Source organism: Prionailurus viverrinus, chromosome B4 (assembly GCF_022837055.1).
Source record: "Prionailurus viverrinus isolate Anna chromosome B4, UM_Priviv_1.0, whole genome shotgun sequence".
NCBI lineage: Eukaryota > Metazoa > Chordata > Mammalia > Carnivora > Felidae > Prionailurus > Prionailurus viverrinus.
Genome location: NC_062567.1, coordinates 97,757,642 through 97,779,862, shown reverse-complemented (window position 1 = coordinate 97,779,862; position 22,221 = coordinate 97,757,642). Strand labels below are relative to the sequence as shown.

General features: G+C 42.4%; 1 protein-coding gene across 2 annotated transcripts in view; it reads left to right on the top strand.

The window, feature by feature from the left end:
* The first annotated feature begins 214 nt into the window (after positions 1 to 214).
* The window catches only part of E2F7 (E2F transcription factor 7), a 39,572-nt gene continuing 17,565 nt past the window's right edge, over positions 215 to 22,221 (top strand). The window contains exons 1-7 of one of the 2 annotated variants that reach the window (XM_047868339.1): positions 215 to 404; positions 1,097 to 1,189; positions 8,117 to 8,392; positions 11,232 to 11,400; positions 14,933 to 15,223; positions 16,608 to 16,766; positions 18,232 to 18,366. In XM_047868339.1, the coding sequence (XP_047724295.1) occupies positions 1,097 to 1,189; positions 8,117 to 8,392; positions 11,232 to 11,400; positions 14,933 to 15,223; positions 16,608 to 16,766; positions 18,232 to 18,366 (1,123 nt within the window). In that variant the 5' untranslated portion in view covers positions 215 to 404. The remainder of the gene's footprint in view (positions 405 to 1,096; positions 1,190 to 8,116; positions 8,393 to 11,231; positions 11,401 to 14,932; positions 15,224 to 16,607; positions 16,767 to 18,231; positions 18,367 to 22,221) is intronic. The other variant, XM_047868340.1, reaches the window with a different exon arrangement.

Genomic DNA, 22,221 nt, shown 5'->3' with positions numbered 1-22,221 from the left:
AAGGGGGAGGGGGCCGAGGCGGCAACAATTGGGCGGGTGAGGGCGAAACGCGCGGCCGGGAGCGCCAAGACTCCGAGGGGCGGCGGGCCCGGGCCGTGCCGCCGAGCGATTGGCCGGGGCCATCCCGGCGGCCGCCGCTGATTGGCTGATTCTCAAATTCGGTCTCAAGGCGCCAGAGGAGGTGTTTTAGCGGGGACTGCGATCCGGGGCTGGAGCGCTGGCGCTGCCCTGACACCGCGGGGTCCCCGCCAGCTCAGGGCGCTCGGAGCGGGGATCTGCGCGCCTCGCTTTCCCCGCCCGATGTCGCCGCCCGCCTGCTGATCTCCTCTCCCCGCTGGTCCCTCGCCGGTGTGGGATCGTGAAACGTCCCCACAGAGGCAGGAAACCTCCTTCTCAAAGTGGGAGTAAGTAGCGTGCGGCCCTAAGCGCTGCGTGGAGGCGGGAATTGGGGTAAAAGGGGACCCCCCCCCCCTCCCGCCCAGGCTGCCAGCCTCCCTGGCTGGTGGGGATCGAGTCATTTTTGCCGCCGGATCAAGAGCGTGTGGGGTGTCCTGGCTCCAGCTCTCCCTCACGTGAGGCAGTAGAGGGGACTTGTTCCTCACGATCTGGGGGGTTCATTGGAAGAGTTTATCCTTGGGGTCTGCTTGGAGGCCTGGGAAGGGGCTGCGTTAAGAGCTGAGTGGGTTTGGTCTAGCGATCAGGTTTCCCTCCCCCCTGATTCAAAACCCCCTCAAAGCCGAATTCCTCCCAGTTCTTTGCGCCAAAATTAACTGACCTAGGAGACCCTGTGCTTTCTGACAGATTTGCCCTACACTCTTCTGACTTGGTAACTTTGTTTTGTGCTGTTGCTTTTCATAAACGATTACCAGTTTTGTCGATTTTTTGCCTTCTCAGGTTTTTAGTAATTATCAAACACACTTTAAGTGTTCGTGTTATTCATGTGCGTTTTAGAGTTGAGGGTGGCTGCACTCCTGGAAATTCCCAGGATGAGTTTAGAGAGGGGAAGTTCATGTTCACGAGCAAGTAATAAATATTTTTGTTGGAGGAGAAAACATCCAATTGTAAAATCATTTTCTAATGTAATTGTGCATTACAGATGGAGGTAAATTGTTTAACATTAAAAGACCTGATCAACCCCAGGCAGCCCAGACTAGATTTTGCAATTGAAGATGGGGAAAATGCACAAAAGGTAAGTGCGCTTAAATACCTTATGCTTTAACATATTTAAGATGGTCATTTCTAATTCAATGAAGTATTTCGACATGGCACTTGTATTTGTCTTATAAACATAATAATTAATGTTGACGCTCATTATAGAAATATACCTTTTTAAAAATGGAGGCATCCAAACCATTATTGTCGAGTTTCTCACTCACTGTGCAGTAGAAAGAGGCTGTTAGATGTAATGTTGAAACCAATTTATATGAATCGAAAATGTGCTGGACACTGCAACCAAAAATTTATACTTACAGTTGTCAAGAGTGGATTAGCTCATGCTGTGCAGGAATGTTACCCCTTGGGTCCTGGAATATAGACTGTACATTGTAAATACTGGATATTTAAAGTGCTGTGAAGTGTTCTTCATACCAATGAACCCTCTCCTAGCGACTATTCCATTCACCCAAAATTAAGACCTGTGCCACCCATATATAGGGAGATAAAATGACTTAGCCCACTAGCATACTCTGAATATTTTACAGTGCTACTCCTGGTTCTGTACTGAGCCTTTCTCTCTCTTTCTGCACCCCTTGTGACTTTTAAGACCATGGTTGTGTCTTCAAGACCCATAACGAAGTGGCCATTGTAATGTCTAAACTGTCACCATCCCCACATCGGCACAGCTGCACTCACCAGCTAGTGCCCTACGGAAAAGGTGTAATAGCTTGTTAGTGAATGTCTAAGCATTTTTAGGCAGAAGCCAAATATATAACAGAAACTTTGAATACAAATCTGAGCATAGCAACTTACTTGGGCATTGCACTTCTCTAGGCTCCTTGTTTTTATTTTTAGACTTGCCATCAACAATGAAACTGTCTGGTTGCAAAGCACCTCTTATGTGGACCTTTGAAAATACTTGACAACCATTAATTTTGGATAGGTGTGCAACTGTATGTTTTGTAGTGTTGTGGTTTTTTTTTTCCTAGCCTTCAAAATTTTTTTGTTAGGAAAAGAAGGATACCAAAACATTGTTGTTTTCAAGAGGACTTTCTAAAAATGAACCTAAGCCATATGAGGATGGAAATGCCCAGACTTTAAAGTGTATATTGAGAGTTTTGGCTTTGGGATTTTCAGAGCAAAACTTTTTGTTTTCCTTTATAATTTGGATGGAATAGCTTTGAAGGAATGTGTATGCATTTATATAAAGCCTGAGTTAGCGTCTACTTCTTTCCTTCTGGGTCAGTGATTTTTTTTATCAAGTGCCTTCCACAAGGGCATTCTACTCTGGTTGGTATCAGTGAGTACTGTTTGCAGATGAACTTTCCCATTTTAATAGGTGTGGAGAATAACTCAAATGACTCCACAAAGAGGTCGGAAAAGTGGTTAAAATGTTTGAAATGGATTGTATGAGCAGGGATTATTTCACCTCTCAAAGAGAAGGCAAGGAATGAGAATAGTGCTTCTGCCCAGAGCGTAGGTGGAGCTTTTGTCTCCTTTTCACATTGCTGTGTAGTAAACGAAGGAGGATTTCTAGGGATGGTGAGAACGTGGGATTTGCAGTAACAGAGATCTGGGTTTGATTTCCTGCTCTGCCATTTATTAGCTCCATAACCTCGAACTAATATATTTATTCAGTCACTCAATAAATATTTATATTCCAGGTGCTGAGATACAGTGGTTTAAGTTTCCTAACCTCTCTAAGCTTATTTTTTTCTTCCATAAATTGGAGCTAATAAATAGCACCTCCCTCTTTAGGTGTTTGTAAAGTACCCAGCAACACATACTGTTCACACTGTACTCAGTGACAACGCAAAGATAAACATAGAGGCCGTGAGACACTTTCTGGGACTCAGATGCAAAACTACCCAACTGTACTATCATTTGCCAAGTGCCATCACAGAAGTGGGAACAAAATGTTTGGCAAAATAACAGAGGAGGAAATACATTCACAGGGAATCCCGGGAGATTTGGGAAGCTTCACAGAGCAGGTAACATCTGGGCTAACCACGCCTCCATGCCTAAGGACGTTCAGCCTACAGAAAAACAGGAGTGAGCAGAACGGACATTGTAGGCAGAGGAAATAATGTGAGGTGCAGGCGTTCTAGAAATGTTCAAGATACTCAGAATGGCCAGAAGCTGATGGTGTTGAATTGTTGCTTGAAAGCCTCTGAGAGATGCCTGGCACAGTGTTTTGTGGGTCAGCTGGCATTTAGAGGATTTCTCTTTCTTGACTTTCTACACATTGGTCAAGAACTAGAAGTACTGTATGATGCATGCATCTTCTTGCTACTTACGGAGGAATTTTTTTTTAAGTGTACAGTTTTCAGTTTCATTACCCACATTTCCTTAGCCCAGTTGTGAGGTAATAAACAAGACTCTCCTCTTAAGTTGTTTACAGAGCATTTGGGGAGGACAAAAGAAGAAAATTGATGGTTTGGCATGCAGGGGTGAGCAATAAGGATTGAGCTACCGGGGTGCTTTGTGAAGGAGATAAACCTGAACAAGGGCTTGAAGGGATGAATGTTAAGACTTAGGCAAGTGGAGAGGAAGGCAACTGGTAAGAAGTAGCAATGAGCAGATACATTTGGGGACAGTGCCCAGACTTAGTGGGCACAGGTTTTCTTTGAAGGTCATTCATCATTTTTAGGAGTGATTGAGAGAGAAGGGAAGGTCAGTTTGAGCTATGTATCTGTACCTGTGTGATTACAGGTAGATAAATGTGTGCAGGAGGCACTGGTTGCCTGACTTTGGAATTCATGAAAGGTCCTAGCCAGATACAAACTTGGGAACTGTCAACATTCAGGTTGGTTTTAAAGCCCTGTACATGAGGATGAGTGAACTGTCCCAGAGAGAGAGCGAACAGAGAGGAGTGGAGAGCTGAGGTTCTAAGAGTAGAAAACGAGGAACCAACGAAGGAGACTGAGAAGTAGGGAGAGAACCAAGAGAAAAAATGTGCTGTTTCCAAAGGGCTGCATGTTTCATAGAGCAAAGAATAGTCAACAGTCTCAACCTGTACAGTGAGGTCAAATGAGGTGTTTTACTGTTGATTTGGCAAGTGAGAGGCGACCTAGATGAGACCAGTGGGAACCCCTGGGAGACGGGCAGAGGAAAGCCCTTGGTGTGGATTACTCATTCTAGAAAGTGTGCTCTGAAGAGAAGGAGAGTTTGTTAGTCAAAAGCTAGAAAGAGACGCTTCCTAACATGTCATCTCTGCAGTGAGCCTTAAACCATAGGTCGAGTTTCAAGGGGCAAAGCTTCACCAATAGCATTAAAGACAAAGTAACGGTGCAGGGCAGGTTTGAAGAAAAGCAAGTGCACTGTTTGGGCACAAGGTAGAATAATGCATGAGATAGAACTGGAAAAGCAGTTGGCAAAATATTGCCAAGGGCCCCAACAAGGCTGATATCTGCACATATTATTTGAGGGAACGTGATCAAAGCTATATCTGAGACCCAAGCAAGACGGGAACCAAGATCTTATAATTACACAGCTTTTCTATGGCGGCATACAGCAGAGTCGAAGTACTGGTATAATTCATAACAAATATTTGTATAGCACTCAGGTGACAAACTGCCTTCACCTTCATTATCTGAGCCCATCCTCACAGCACCTCTATGGCAGATAAGCGAGGCTATGTTGTGTCCATTTGCATATGAGAATTGGAGAGCCTGTTTCAGGGTTACATTTCTCCAGGCCCTCTCTAATCGAAGAAGCTACTTCCAGGGTGTTGCACTTAGATTTACCGACAGGCAGATCGGACACGGAGGTAACGTGCTGGAGGCTTGTTAGGGGTGCTCTGGGGAGCCACGTCTGTGGGTAGGAAGGGAAGGCAGCAGAACTAGACAGAGGGAGAAGCGGATCTGAGACAGTCTCAGGGGAAGTCTGGAGTTTACCCAACTAGGAGTTCTAGAATGACCCCTCAGAGTCATCCTGAGTGGGGGCAAGCCTGGCTAGGCTTTTACATGTCAACGCTACCTCTATTGGCATTGAGGACAGTCCGGGTCTCCCTGGGAAGTTATGATTCTGGAGGACTCTGCCCTCTCAGACTGGTGAAGGGCTTCTAGCATCAGGGGAAATGAGTCATTCATTCCTGAAGAGATCTCAGCACATCCCTGTGTCCACCACACAGCTGGGGAGCCTGGTTGGAAAGCTGTAGAGATAGATTCTTTAGTTGGAACCCCTTATTTTATTGATAAGGAAACTTGGGCCTAGACAGAACAATTTGTCCAGTATCAAAAAGACCCAGAGCGGAGACAAAAACCAGGTTTCCACTCTCATTCTAACTTCCTTTCCACTTATACAGTGTTAGGACTACAGGCTAGACAGACAGATGAAGCAGTTGACTTTAGATTACAGTTGACTTTCTGCCCATCTGAGATCTCAGCATAAAAATTTGCTTGGCATTCTTTTTTCTCTTCATGTAGAGGTGTGTACAATCATAACCTCGCAGGTAACCTAATTCCCCTCCAACTTTACGTATTAAACTGTAGTAAAAATATATCAAAGTGTTGAAGGAAATAATCCATCTAAATAGTTCCTCCATAGGGCAAAAGTAGGAGCTCATTACTCCTTTGAGAATAGGTAGGTCTGCTAGAGGGAGCAGAGAAGGAGTGTGCATCTCTGTAACCTCAGTGAGGCTGGCCCACACCCTCTATCACAGGGATACTTTTTGGAAAACGAGATAATCAAGGCACAGTGTTCTGTCAGCACCCATAAGGGGCAAGGCACTGTGCCAAAAAAACTATGAGGAATGAGCCATATGGAACTTGATTCCTGACCTCCAGAAGTGCACAGTCACATTAATGAGTCAAGACATGCACCTAGGAAGTTAAATAGCAATATGACGCATTGTGTTGTATTAGCTCTGAGTGCCAGAATGGACGGTAACAAAGAATGGGAAAGAGGGGAACAGGTAACAGCTAGGTTTTACTGAGGGCTCAATATATGCCAGGAACTACTCTAATAACCCTTGAGGTTGGTATCTTTGTGGACTTCATTTTCAGTTGAGAGAATTAGAATATAGTGAGACAAGCAGCTTGCCCACACTGATAAGCAGCAGAGACAGGTAAGCTGGCCCAAGAGCCTGTGTGCATAACTACTTCCCCATACTGCCTCTCCATAGTGCCAGTGGGGTCAGTGGTCTGCTCAGTACCTTTTGTTAATCCAACAAAAGTTTGCACCCACGATAAGCTCACTTCTAGATGCAAGATTTCAGAAACTTCTGCTGTCAGCTGTTTCTTGCATACCAGTAACTTTTATACTGAATGAAGGTTGTATGTGACCCCAGGCAAGTTATTTAACCTCTCTGTGCCTCAGTTTCTTCATCTGTAGACTGGAAAAATAATAGTACCTAGGTCACAGGATTGGATGAGGTGTTAATATATGTAAAGTACATAAAACGGGGTGTGGTCCATAGTAAACACTTAATACTTTCCCCTCAGAATTCCCTTGTAGAAGACTTCATCAGAACTGCACATTAGTACGGATGTGTTAAGAGATATGGGTAGATGCAGTGCTCCAGGCTGGCTGTTTCTGCTGCGTGGTGGGAAACCATCCCCCCCATCCCATTCCCTCCTCTCCCCCCACCCCAGTGACACCGGGGCAAAACCTCACCATGGCCAGCCAGCAGCTTTTGCTGATCCAAGGAACAAGAGATGCTGCCCCCGCCCCCCTACACAGACTCCAGGGGCTCCCAATCTTCTTTTCCTCTCTTCATATGTTGCTCATTGGTGGGAAAGCACCTTTCTTAAAGGACTGCTTAGCGGAAATCCAAGCACACAGTAGCTACAGGATGCTACATATATAGGAAAAGCATATATATATGGAATATATATATATTTTTTCCTATAGGAAAAGCATATATAGGATGCTACATATATAGGAAAAGCTATAGGACAAACCTTTAGCTCATCCACCTTCATCATTATGTAAAATGCAATTGCTTGGAGGTGAATTCTGCTACAGAAAGAACAGAATCTTTCCGTTTTTGAATGATGAGTCCTTATTTTAGGGGAAAGAAACTTGTTTTCTTTACTTGGTATTTCCAAATGTGGCTTCCATTCACTTAGTCCTTTTTCAAAGTGGACTAAGGGACATAATGGACCCATCACTGCTCTTCTCTTATAATTATCTAAGGAGGTCTACTCAAAGTGTGATCTGGGGACAGATGCTAGCCCACAAACTATTGCTAAACCATAAAAAATTAAGACCAGAATTTGAAAGGCAGGCACTTAGAAAGCTCTGTAACAATTTGATCTTGCCCCCCTGTGGCATCTAAGCCCATGATCAGTGGTCTCTTCCTAGTGAACAGGCTGTAGGTTGTTTGAGTGACAAACTCACATGGAGAGTTACAGGTGGTGGAAAATGCATATAAGTACTGTGAAGTGAAACTACATATCAGTATGTGGGAGTTTGGAAATAAAAAACCCTGGCCCTTCACCATGGATAGTTTGAGAAGTACTGCTCTAAGGGAATAACAGCCCTTCCAGGTTGGTTTGAAATGTGGCATTTTGTTGGATACTTTTCCATTGGTTGGTCCTGCTACAAATTTCTAAATTAGCACCAGTGAACACTGAACTACAAAAGCATAACTGTACTGCACTAGTTAGTGCAAACTCGTAAATGGAGAAACAGTATGGACTCAGCCCACATTTGCCCTTATTATCATCCCCAACAATTACAAGCATCTACCAGGGGCACATACACTCAACTTCTTTCCCAGAGCTGCCATGAGAAGTGTATTTAAAAGCAGTAGATGATAATCATGTTCTCACTGAACCACTATTGGATTCCATGAATCCTTCAGTCTATTTTCATTAGTCCTAGCCTGGTATTTTTCAGCGGTGAATATATGGTCTCTTTGTATTTTCATGTCTCGGTGAATCATGGGAACAAAATGCTCTTAGCTTATACCTGCCCTTTCTCTTTCTTACTAAAAGGTCTCTTTTTTTTTAAATAGGAAAATATATTTGTTGATCTCTCAAGGATGGCCCCGAAGACTCCAATAAAAAATGAACCAATTGATTTATCAAAGCAAAAAATTTTCACTCCAGAAAGAAACCCCATTACTCCAGTTAAGCTTGTTGACAGACAGCAGGCAGAACCATGGACGCCCACAGCTAACCTGAAGATGCTCATTAGTGCTGCCAGCCCTGACATAAGAGACCGGGAGAAGAAAAAGGGACTGTTCAGACCCATTGAAAACAAGGATGATGCCTTTACAGACTCTCTGCAGGTAAACAGGCTGTGCGTCTCAGGCTTTATAGAAATTTTTTTTTAAGTTTATTTATTTTGAGGGAGACAGAGACAGTGTGAGTGGGGAGGGGCAGAGAAAAAGGGAGAGAGAGAATCCTAAGTAGGTTCTGCGCTGTCAACATGGGGCCGATGTGGGGCTCAAACCCGTGAAACCACAAGACCATGACCTGAGCCGAAACCAAGAGTCAGAGTCTTAGCCGACGGAGCAACCTAGGCACCCCAGGCTTTATAGAATTTTAAAATCTTTACTTAACAACTTAAAAGTCATAGGATTCTCAGTTTTTCAGTTACCATTGAGCCAAAGGCGGTATTAAACTTAATGTCTTCCTCTCTTCTTTTTTTTTTTTTTTTTTTTTTAATGGCATGTCAGATGTCTGTAATGGTAAAATACTTTTAGGCAGGCGATATCTTTCATCCACAAATCCCTGCTGTTTACAGATATCAAAATATGCCAAAACTTAATATCTTACTTCTAGCTGAAATGGAATTCTCACTCTGTGTCTTATTTTTTTCATAATGAATGTTTTTTTTTTCTCTTCTATATGCTACTCCCTTGACTACTCCCAGTACACATTTAAAAATGATAATTTTTAAAGCAGAACTGTTTCATAATTTTGATTTAATGAAAAAGTTTGGACTTTTTTTAATGCTGCTGTGAATTATAATTTTTCTCTGATTTTGAGGGTAGCAGTTTATTTTAGACTTTGGAAATTTCATTATTTTTATATATTTTGAAGTTTTTGGTTTGGGGCCTTAAAGGTAAATCATCTTTAAATTATCTGTCCCATGGAGAACCAGAGCTATTGAATAAGCAGCATATCTATACTTTAAAGAAAAAAAAAAATCAATGGTCAATAATTTTCACTCTCCCATTAAACCTTTTCCCAGGCTCGCTAAGAAAAGTTACAAATTTGAATGTTATTTCTCTATTTTTCCTCCTTTTGGTAGACTTTTTATGCTATAAAAATTACCAAAATGAAGAAATTGAAAAAGAAGAGAAAAAGATATCCTGAATTACAACATGAAATTAATAGAACAAAATGAAGTGAATCTGGTATACTTCATTGCAGTGACAGAGCTAATAGATTTTTCCATGTAACTAGGGGCAGCTGGGTGGCGCAGTCGGTTGGGCGTCCGACTTCAGCCAGGTCACGATCTCGCAGTCCGGGAGTTCGAGCCCCGCGTCGGGCTCTGGGCTGATGGCTCAGAGCCTGGAGCCTGTTTCCGATTCTGTGTCTCCCTCTCTCTCTGCCCCTCCCCCGTTCATGCTCTGTCTCTCTCTGTCCCAAAAATAAATAAACGTTGGGAAAAAAAAAAAAAAAAAGATTTTTCCATGTAACTAAACACAAATCAGACCATACTTTGAGAACCACCGCTCCAGAGAAACTCTGTGTATACACCAAGAGACACGAACAAGAATATCATAGCAGCACAGTTCCTGTTAGTGCACACTGGAAACAACACACATGGCTATGAGTAGGAGAATGGATAACTAAATTGTGGTATATTCATACAGTGGAATATCAAACAGCAGTGACAATGAGAGAAAATCATAGCTACATGCAAGAACGTGGATGAATCATAAAGACGTATGTTGATTGAAAGGAGCAAGTTTCAGAAGACTATCTATTAGTTTCAATTTTACAAACGCTGAAAACTCAAACCAAACAAAACCTAAGCAATATTTTATATAGGAATATATCCATATGTGATAGGATTATTTGAAAATGGCCATGAAATGATACATGCAAATTTAGGAGAAAGGTTACTCTGTGGGGTAGGCAGATGTAAATTAATAGTATTGTTCTGGTTTGGGGCATTAAAGATATTATGTACATGGTAAGTATATTTTGTATGACCAAATATTCTATCAAAAGGTAGTAAAAAATCAATTTAAAGAAGATATTCCTCAGTAATTTTTAGGAATATGAAAAGATTCTATGACCAAAAAATTTGAGAACTACTATTCTAGGGTACACATCTAGTAGAGCCTGGGTGGCTCAGTCAGTTGAGCGTCCGACTTCAGCTTGGGTCATGATCTCATGGTCCATGAGTTTGAGCCCCTTGTCGGGCTCTGTGCTGACAGCTCAGGGCCTGAAGCTTGTTTCAGATTCTGTGTCTCCCTCTCTCTCTGCCCCTCCCCTGCTCATGCTCTGTCTCTCTCTGTCTCAAAATAAATAAATAAATAAAAACATTAAAAAAATAATAAAAAAGAAAAGCCTTTTACTTTTGCAGCTTGAACTGAGCCTTTCTCAAATGTGGGTTGCTGAGACAAGGACACCACGTTAGTATCCTTACAAAAAGAATAAAGAGGAGTAAGACTTAGCTGCCCTTGTTCAGTTCCTTGAACCTTGGTCAGTTGTAAAAAATAAAACACGTTGGTGACGCAATGCAGGCCAGTGAATCTCAGAATTTTATGTCAATAGGAATTACCCAGGACCTAAATTCTGATACATCAGGTCTGGGATGGGGCAAGCTCCCGGTGATGCTGATCTATAGGTCTAATGAGCACATTCATAGCAAGGTGTAGCAAGCTGTAAATGACTTTCATTTTTTAAGCTTTTAACCAATAGACTCTCAAGTTTCAGAGGAGGAAAAAATCAGTCCAAAGAAAACAACCAATAAAATGTTAAGAAAATTGGATTAGGTAATGAATATATTTTAACCAGAATCTAGAATGCTGTGGACTGGGATGCCCCCCCCCCCCCAGGTTTGCCAATAACTCATTAGTCCATGCATTTCTTCTGCATTTTTCATGCAATTTCTCCACATGCAATTTCGGTGGCATCTCTCCTCTCCCTTTTGTCTGCCCTTTGCAGCTTGATGTTGTTGGGGACAGTGCTGTGGATGAATTTGAAAAGCAGAGGCCAAGCAGAAAACAGAAAAGTCTAGGACTCCTGTGCCAGAAGTTTCTAGCTCGCTATCCAAGTTACCCTTTGTCAACCGAGAAAACAACCATCTCCCTGGATGAAGTTGCTGTCAGTCTTGGTATGTATCATTAGATTACCTGGAGGCCCGTCTCCAGTCACAGTGGGAAACTGGTTTCCTCGGGCAGGCCTAAGTCTTGAGATAGCTTCTCATTAAGTAAAGAGTGGGCTCCCGAAGGATGAGGACAGAGGAGCAGGTAGTGCTTCCTTCTGTCATCGGATTTCTCATCCTCATGCAGAGGATTTCAGGGAGTCTTCTAGGCCTGAAGGTCAAACAAAAATTTGTGTCTTTTTTAACCTCGTAAAATATTTGTATAAAAGACTCAACGTTAAAAACATATCACTTGTAATTTCATATTATTGCAGACAAAACACATTTTAAAATAGCTTGCTGTTTATTTTTAAAAATGCTTCTAAGATTTCAGACCTGGTATTACTTCTGTTATCAAATAGGATTTGAGAGCAAGAGCGTTATGTTTGAAGCCATACAGTGTGATACAGCGAGCCTGTCAAGCTGGAGGAAGCACATCCGGACATAACTCAAACAGCTAACCTTCTAACAAAGAGGAGTACATGTGTTTACATGGCATGGGTGTGTGTAATGTGCAGTGGGGTATGGGCTGTAAATATGAAGACAGCTGCCTCAGAGTAGAGACCCCTAGTGGGCATGGGTTGCAGTTGGTCCCAGGATAAACATGTTGACAATCTTAACTAAGCAGAAATCACAGTGATTTGAAGGTATAGGGTGTCCCCTTAAAAAATAAGGTTTTACACACAGAAGAAAAGAAAAAAAATCAACTAAACAAGCATTATGATAGATTATATTTTTAATTTGTTTATTCTCTTTCTTCCCCTAGCCCTGAGAAATGTGCCCCAGTAGATGACTGGCCATCTGAATTATTCAAACTGATGGCTAAAACTGTTTTAGTTGCTAGAAACTGAGATAATGAGGCAGTGAATGTGATGGGAGGACCATGGGTTGGGCTTTGGATCAGATGGAGCTCTCCAATTTATAGGCTGTGAGAGTTTTTAAAAAGTTACTTAACCTGTTCCTGTCTGAAACACAAGGATCATAGCACCTACCTTGCAGAAACTTAGCAAAGTTTGGGGAGAATGTCAGCAACATGCCTAACTCAGGGCTGGGCATGGGTAACTCCTACTGTTACGTGGAACACTTTCTACTCAGCTCTTACTAGATCTCCCTCTGCCCTCCCCAAGCTATCCTGTCACCCTCTGGGAAAGGAAGTACAGTGCCTGATTGGGGAGCCCAGAAGTAAAATACAGTATTTGGAGTCAGTGCCAATGAAACAAGAAAGGGAAAGTGACCCAGCGGATGAAGACTTAGGGTACACCCATTTGAGGCACAGGCCTAGAAACTAATCTTACAGAGGATGAGGGTAAAACAGTAGCACACAGTGTCCTTACTGAGGTTCATGAAACCAGCTTCCTCCATATACCCAACTTCCATCCACGGACCTTGCACTAATGTCAGTGCAGAAGACAAAAGATTAGACAAAAACATCAGACAAGCTCCATCTCAGACTAAGGGAAGCATGGTAATAACTGATAAATCTGTGGGGGCGTACGTAATGCCATGGCTAGGATTAACAGGATTACGCTGATACAAAAGGAAAAGGCTGGATGCTAGGAAAAACCTTCCTGATGGAGCAAGCCCCAGAGTAACCTGAAGGTCTCGAGACCTGTGAAATGGAACTTTTTAGTGCACGAGCCAGTAGACAGATAAACCCAGTCCAGATTGAAAGGCAGCTGCCACAGTGGCTTTTACCAACACTGCCTATTAAACACCCATTGTGCATATTAAACACTCATCTTACCTTCAAGCGGTCAGAATCTTCCTTTATTTTCCCTTCTTAGGATATCTACTCACTAGATGGAGATTTAACAATTTGTATCTAATACAGAATCACAAAACAGCCCAGCATATGGCTGGCCCTGGGGTGTCTCAGTTGCGTTCACATGACATTTCTAATGGGAAGGTTTATGGAATGTTACACTCTAAACAAGATGTGTTAATATATGAAAACAGACTGGAATAAAAAAAACAGGCAGATCTGGACAAGGGGCTGTTGACTGCCCCTGCCAGCACCTTCCAGCAGGCATCTGGCACCGAAGTCTGAGCTTCTGAGGATGAAGAGCCTTTCAGGGTCATGAGCCGAAATGTTCTGATGAACTGTGAAATGCCTCTTCCTGCAGATAATAGAACTTCGTTTCACCTCCAAAGTTTTCATCAGAATTTGATCAATTTCTTGTGTTAAATCTTTGAAGGGCCAGAAGCTACATTCACTAAGCCTGCTCTGATTACATAACGGCTCCTGGCACGTGAGCAGAAAGAGGACATCTTTGTAGCTGGACCAGTTTTCTGGGAGATGCCCGGAGGCTTTTATTATGGGTTCTCAGATGAGAGCAAAGGAGCCAGTGGGTTCCAAAAGCCTAAGGGCCTGTTGCTCAGCAGGATGAGTCACAGGAAAGTTTTAAAATCTGTTTATACTGTGACTTCTCATGCTAGCAGGGATTTTAGGTATTTCCAATGCTATGCAGAAAGTATTTACAAAATAATACATAACAGTAGATAAAAATTGATACTCTATTGGAGACCCGTTACATTTATGGTCACATTTAATCCTCATCTAATGAGATAAATACTGAGTCCTAGAAAGATTACCCAGGTAGTAAGGGATTGAGCAGGGATTCAAATCCAGGCAGTCTGACCTCAAAGCCCCCACACTTAACTCCTGTAAATATTTTTGGTAAATGTGGTAGACAGCCCTATAACTCTAGCTATTTTGAGAGTGTTGGGAAAGTGGGTAGAGACTTGAAGAACTTCATGGTCAGCCAGTATTGTGCATAAAGAGTGTGCTTTACCCCTGGGCTGTTTAGCCCAAACGGCTGTGAATGGGAGCACGGGGACAGTTACCAGCAGCCAAGCTATGAGCAAAAGGAGCCTCGTATGTTGTTCAGCCCTGGCTGTAGCTTCCTCCAGCAGCTTGAGAAGGGTGCCCAAGCTGTAGACTCCTAAGTTTCCAGCGCAAAATAGGAAACAAAATATTTGCCATCTGTTTTCCTTCCTGGGCCATCAAGAAAGTTAACAAAGATAATTATTCCACATCATTCAAACTCCAGGAAAGGATACGATTGTCCAAATGAGGTGTCACGCGTTGGACACAGTTTATTTTACAGTCTGCATAATTAGGAGTAGAAGTCAAAATCAACCAAACAGCATTCATCAGGTGTCCATTAGACATACTGGTACACGTGTTGCTCAATCCCACCTGTTTTAACGTGCTGAGGTGTTCACGTGGTTTACCTAACGGGTCTAAAGAAGAGACATACTAGTGTTGACGTAACAGAGATGCGACTATCCTCCATCTCTGGGTGGATGTTTTTTACCCTCGCTCTTTTAAGGGTTGGATCCCAAGAACATCCTTACAGGTTCGGTTTGTGGAGCATCCACCCTTGCTGTGCATTGCCCTGGGCAGCATGTAGAGTAGCTTACAGACATGGTCCAGGCCCTCAAGGAATCTTCACTCAAAAATGTTTGCCTGCATGATTGTCGACTTCTGTTTTTCAAACAGGCGTTGAAAGGAGACGTATCTATGACATTGTAAATGTGCTGGAATCACTGCATCTGGTCAGCCGGGTGGCCAAGAATCAGTATGGCTGGCATGGACGGCACAGCCTGCCAAAAACCCTGAGGAGCCTCCAGAGACTGGGAGAGGAGCAGAAATATGAGGAGCAGATGGCACATCTCCAACAGAAAGAGCTAGAGCTGATGGATTATAAACTTGGAGAACGTAAAAAAGATGGCTGCCCAGATTCTCAAGATCAACAGTTACTGGATTTCTCTGAACCCGACTACCCCTCTTGTGAGTGCACCATAAAACCACACGAGTGATGGTTCCTTCCACAGAGATTCACTGCTAAGGCGGGAAGTGCCAGATCGACAGCCCTGGAGGGAGATGTCCTCCTGTTCTACCTACTGAAGAAAGGGGGACAGATGGCTCCCCCACTGGGCTTCCCACTCGACCTCACTTCAAGCCTGTCTGGTGGCAGTTCACTTGGTACTTGGTGTGTTTGGACCACAGATCGCTAACGGCGCTCCCGTTTCTGATTGACAGCCCCATGCTGATTTCTGTTTGTGAGCCTTTAAGGAAATTTCACTTGGAAAGAAGTTATCTTTTCACAGAATTCAGTTTTTTAAATTCTATTTAGGGTAGATTACTTAGGAACAAACCCCGTTAGGAGAACACGTTGGTAAGAAAGATAGATAATCCCTGCTGTCATTTGATACAGAATTTTTTTTATTTATATCTACATTATTCTTCCCCTCCCAGCTCCTTTTGAGCCTCTTCCTGTTTTGACCACTGATCTTCATCATTCTTACCCTAAATCCCATTGCTAAGATGATAAAGTACAAGTATCACTCAACATTTCCCTTGCATATATAATAGGGATGGAAATGTGGGCCTGGTTTTCATTAGATTTACTGCCTCGTGCCTTTTAGCTCCACCCCATGAGCCAGTTCTTATACTAGTAACCAGAGGAGACAGCCATCTGTCAGGGATGGTTTGCCTGCCATATACAGCAACAGACATCTAATCAGTGTCTCTTACTCATTTACAGCTTAGTTCTTCACTTATTTCTGAAAAGCAATGGAGGAGGCGAGCGCCTACTGTGTTTAAGATATATTCTAGATATTGTGGGCACAGAGAAAGAAAAACAGAGTTCTTGCCTTTGAGGGAACAGCTGACGTTCTGAAAACAGTCTGTGAAGTCTACCCTTCCTTTTATCCTTCTGCATTCATCTTTTCAAAAAGTTGCTCCAGGAAAACTACCTCATGGATTTATTCTATGAAGTAGGAGTGTAAAGCATTAAGAGTGGTTTCAGATATGCATTTCAGAGTTTATGCCTCCTGTAGAGTCATTTTCCAAGCCATAAGAAAACCCATCTCATTTCTTGAGGCGCCTGGCTGGCTCAGTCAGTAGAACATGCAACTCTTGATCTCAGGGTCATGAGTTCGAGTCCCACATTGGGTGTAGGGGTTACTTAAAAAAAAAAAAAAAAAAGACAAAAATCCATCTCATTTGTTTACAAGCCATCTTTTTGTGCTGTGTGTCCAGTAGGCTTCTGCCTGTAACAAGACTGATCTTTCCATCTGCTGGTAGAGTTAGTAGTTCTGGCAAACTCTAAGTACCATCTTTCATGTGGTAAATTATATGTTTTGATGCTTTCATTTCATTCCCTTTGTAGCATCTGCAAACAGTAGAAAAGACAAGTCTCTGAGAATTATGAGCCAGAAGTTTGTCATGCTATTCCTCGTCTCCAAAACCAAGATTGTTACTCTTGATGTGGCTGCCAAAATACTGATAGAAGAAAGCCAGGATACCCCAGACCATAGTAAATTTAAAAGTAAGCATCTTCACCTAAATCCACTTATAAGTACAAAAAGGGTGTCATATCATATATCGATATTTTCTGCCTGTGAGATTGAAGAAGAAATTGTTTTTGAGAAGTGCAGTCCTTCCTGCACTCATAAAGATTCTTGGGGCTGTGAGAGGTAAGTTAGTAAATACTATAATTCCCATTAAAGTTCTGTCCGATGCCTTTTCCTCGGCAGTTAGGATGGATGGTGGAAGCAGAATGCCATCCATCCCACAAATGCAGGTCAGGGAGGGTGTAAGATGCTTTGCGTTTCTCTTTAGTATTGCTGCTTCCAAGACAGAATGTCTGAGTTTTCTTTCCCCTTTTTTCCTCACCCCCTGCCTACTCTCCTGATGGGTGGAGATGAAAGTTGTCTGCAGGTAAGAAACAGAGGAATGACCAGGGTAGGGTAGGGGTGGTGGGATGAGGCCGCTGGGCAAGAATAGAGTTTCCGAGATTCGTACCCAGTGCATCTTCCTTTTCTGTCAAGCCTAGGTTGAGCCAAATGCCCTTGGCTGCCAGTAGCCCTTTCAAGGCCTGGGAAGCCATGATCTCAGCTTCTGCTTTTTCTGTTTCCATTGGAGGTATAGGCACCCTGTGGGAGAAATGAGTAGGTAATATGCAGCTCTATCAGAATTGGGAAGAAGATTGGATCTGGGGTGAATGTTTGATGTTCCTGGACCATAATCAGAGCTCCTCTGATTGATCTTAGATACAAAGTCAAGTGGGTTTCCTACCTGTAAATTGATTTCTTGAATGGACATTACTTTGTGGGTATTGCCCTGCCTGTCAGATGTCTTACCACCTCTTCTGAATGTCTCCTCTAGTACCTGCATTTTCAAATGTCTCTCCCCCAGCCCTCATAAGACTCAGGGAAGGACCACCCCGCCCCTCCCCCACTAGGTGGCCAGATGCCTGTCTTCAGCACAGCTGAACCTCGTGACCTTGAGCCCCAAAGGTCTTGTGTGCCCAAGAGCGCAGCCTCATGGGTAGCTCTGGGGAATCCCTGTCATTTTCACAGGCCAGCTGCCTGCTGGAGCTGGTGCCACCACCTCCTGCTGGGAGAAACTCAGAGCGAGCTTTTGACATGCCACACATCAGAATTACATTTACTAAGCCTTTAATTATAGCCCCTTTCCCTCCCTTGGCGTTCTTGAAATCTCAGCGCTCCCTGCAAATCTCCGTGCTCCCTGCTCATTACCAGGTGCCTCTCACAAGGGGTGTGAAGTTGTGGAAAAGGAAAGACACACTGACCTTCCCGTAGTATGTGTCTTCAGATACATCAGATCCATAAATCTCGGGCCATTGCATGACAGAGCCGTTGGCCTCTGCTGCACCCCACTGCTTTCTGCTTGAGGTTTATATGGCCGCCCAGAAAAGTGACCTGTCACATAAACTAAAATGTAATGGTGTTACAGACGGTGTGACCATAATTGTGTTTTATATCTTCAAGCAAAGGTACGACGCCTCTATGACATAGCCAATGTTCTGACCAGCTTGGCTCTAATAAAGAAGGTGCATGTAACCGAGGAGCGAGGCCGGAAACCAGCCTTCAAATGGATCGGGCCTGTGGACTTCAGTTCCAGCGGTAAGGTGGCATGGTTTTGCTAGGGACCTATTTTATTTTCAATCCCCAGTTCCTTTTCCAAATCATGCATCTACTACTCAATGAGATGGATCTTCATTTCCCATAACCTGCGTCACATTCAAAATTAGACTAGAGGTATCACTCTTGGAACAAGGAACGTTAGTCTTTAAATGGTGTGTGGGGTCAGCTCCCATATGGTAGGAAGGGAGATCCTGAGAGCTTATAATATGGGAGTTTCTGTAACTATTAAATTATAACTCATTAACATGTTTTATTTTATTCCAAAGTTCCTGGAAGTTTGGGATTAAGGATTAAAAATAACACTTCTTATGAATTCTGGTTGTTTCTGCATCAGCAAAATAAAGCATTATTTTTCTTCGAAATCCCAGATAGTGTTAAAATTATATTGATTACTATCACAAAACTAATACGTGATGAGATGGCTTCTAAATATAGTATGGATGTCATGAACACCTTTTTGGTAATTTATTTAACAGGTTACAAGTGTTATAATTTTACTAAACTAGAGCAAAAAAGGGTATTATCTTCTAATTTGACAGGTAATATCTGAGCAATTGGGGACTGGATCCTCCTATACCAGCTACTTTACATATAGCTGTGCTGCCTGGAAAAAAGAAGCCATTAAAGTTATTTTTAAATTACCCTTCCAATTTTGGTATTAGTGGCATAAATTCCTGCCACTTAACCCAGGCTTATAAAAGATACAGCTCTCTACCTCACTTACAACACATTATTCACTTAGGATCTAGATGAAACCACTTAAAATCAAGTATAACTAATTCAGGCCAGCCGGCACTTACTGCATGTGCATTGTGCACATGAAGTTACTGTACTAAATGCCACGAGAGATTGAAAGGCGTGTGTGACGCCATCCCTGCCTGCATGAATTACACACCTTTGCCATTTTGCACACCTCTGCCTTTAGCTTCTAGCCTTTTCACTTGTGAAGCCCTCTTCTTTTCAACCCAAACATATTCTACTCGGCTTTCAAGATCTGGCTTGAATGTCAACTCCTCCGTGAAGTTTTCCCTGATCACCCAGAGAAAAGACTGTCACATCTGAGCTGTTGCGATGTAGTATTGTGCTACTGTGCTCGGTGATGTTGATGTCATGCCATTGCCCCAGCTCTCTGCATTCATTGGAAGCCCGACGTGGTCGTTTTTGTTTTAATTTTTAACAACCATATTAAGATATAACTCACGTAAGATGTAACTCACGTAACTCATCAATTTAAATTGTACAATTCGGTGGCTTTTAGTACAGGGTTGTGCATCCGTCACCACAATTACTTGGAAAACACAGTCCATCCCCAAAAGAAACCCTGTCCACATTAGCACTTCCTTCCCACTTCTTCCCAACCTCTCCCTTCCAGCACCAGGAGAAAATTAATATATTTCCATCTCTATAGATTTGCCTATTCTGGAGATTCCCTATAAATGGAATCACACAATATATGGTCTTTTGTGACCAACTTCATTCACTTACACAATGTTGTTAGGTCCTTCAGCCTCATAGCATGTATCAGTACTTCCTTGCCTTCTGTTGTGGAATACTATCCCATTGTATAGATGTGCCACATTTCATTTATTCATTCATCGGTTGACAGAAATTTGGATTTTTTCCATTTTTTGGCAATTATGAATAATACCAGTTTGAACATTCACAGAGAAGTTTTGATACGAACGTCTGTTTGCATTTCTCATGGGTATATCTAGGGGTGGACGTGATGGCTCATATGGTAGCACTATGCTTAACATTTTAAGGAATGGTCAAACTGTTTTCTAAAGAGGCAGATTCCCGATGAGTTAAAAGCAGACTCAGCCTGTATTCATCCATGATTACCCTATAGTACCCAGATTAGTGCCTTTACTTGCTTTAGTTGATTAATGAGCTTCTATCGAAGGTGTAATTAGCCTACATTTGAAAATTAGAGAACGATTAAGCACAACACACGGTGGTCCTGGCTCTGGGGGAGCTCAGAGAGGATATGGGTGACATTCTGATGAATGGAACCGTTAGGTTTTGGAGGGAAGGAGAGCTGTTGAGTTCAGGGAGAAGATACCTAAGAACAAATCTGGTGCATGTTTAGAGATCAGCCACCCTGATTTAGGTGTAGGGCATGGGCTAGAGGATAACGAGACATAAAATGTGATTGGTTGGGACATTTTGGAAGCCTTCAAAATAAACCAAGAAATCTGTCCTAGATGTAATAGGCAGAAGTGACAAGAGATCTTTAGATAGATTAAAAAAGAAGAGGGACTCAAGGGTAGTAGTGTTGCAGAAAATAGGGTAGTCAGGGAACTGAGGTGGTGTTGAGAAGTCTCACGAAGGGATTTGTGTACCCAGCTAGAAGGGCTCCAATCTGATGAGGGGACCAGGACTTGAGACCAGGTCAGGAACCTCATTGTGAACCCACTTTCTCTATCTGACAGAAACCTGATCTTCTTTCTGTATATCTAGTTTCATTACTGACATCACCATCATCATCAACAACCCAGCAATCTGGAACTTCACATTACCTTTGATTTCTTGAATTCACTCTCCTTCACTCCTTGTGTAGCAATTCCTCATGGGTAAACTTAATAAATGTCTCTTTCCCCTTCTCCTTCCCACCATCGTGGCCTTTTCATCCTCTTCACAGCTTTTTTGAGTTATTATGACACAGGATAAATGGCACATGGTTAAAATTACAATTTGGTAGGTTTTGCATTGTGTACACCTGTGAAAGAATGACCACGGTCAATTTAATGAACCCATCACCCTCCAAAGTCTCCTGTGTCTTTGTAATTCCTCCCTCCTTACCCCCATCCCGTCCCCAGGGCAACCACTGATCTGCTTTCTTTCACTCTAGATTTTGTACATATTTTCTAAAATTTTTTATAAGCAAATTATATACAGTCGATGCTCATTATTCAGAGTGCATATTTGCAAATTTACATACTCACTAAAATTTTTTGATAACTCCAAAATCAACACTCGCAGAATTTTCTCATTCATTCACAGACATGCAAAGAGTGGCAAAAAATTTCGGTTGTAACACCCTTGTTCCCAGCTGAGGTCGAACAAGGCAACACAGCCTTCTTGTTTCTCGTACTTGTTCCTACTTGGCTCTCATGCTATAAACAAGTGTCCTTTCCGTGGTCTTTTTAAGGCCATGTATTCACATTTTTTGTGCTTTGTGTTGGGGATTTTGCTGTTAAAATGGCTCACAAGTGTCCTACTGAAGTGCTAATGATTCTAAGTACAAGAAGGCTGTGAAGTGCCTTACAGTGGAAATACATATGTTAGAAAAGCTTCCTTCAGGCATGCGTTCTAGTGCTTTTGGCTAAGAGTTGAACACTAACGAATCAACAATGTATATTAAATAAGGTGTCTTTAAACAGACACACATATAAAACAGGGTTATGTGTTGATCAGTTGATGAAAATGTTGTGACCGGAGGCTGGCAGGAACCTAACCCTGTATTTCCTCTAAGAGCAGTAGTTCAGTATTTGCTAATTCAGTGCTCATGGTAACTTCACAGAACATAACTACCGTGAATAACAAGAATTGACTGTAATGTGTATACTCTTTTTATCAAGCTTCTTTCACTCAGCATAATTACTGTCAGATTAATAGTATTGTATCATGTATCAATAGTTTATTCCTTTACATTGCTGAGTATCCCATTATATGGATATATCATTCTTTATTCATTTACTTGTTGGTGGACATGTGGATTATTTCCAGTGTTTGGCTAGAAATTTACTTATAAATTTATTTATTTACAAATAAAGCTACAGTAAATAGTCATGTACATCTGTTCATATGGTAGAATTCACCAGTGAAGCATGT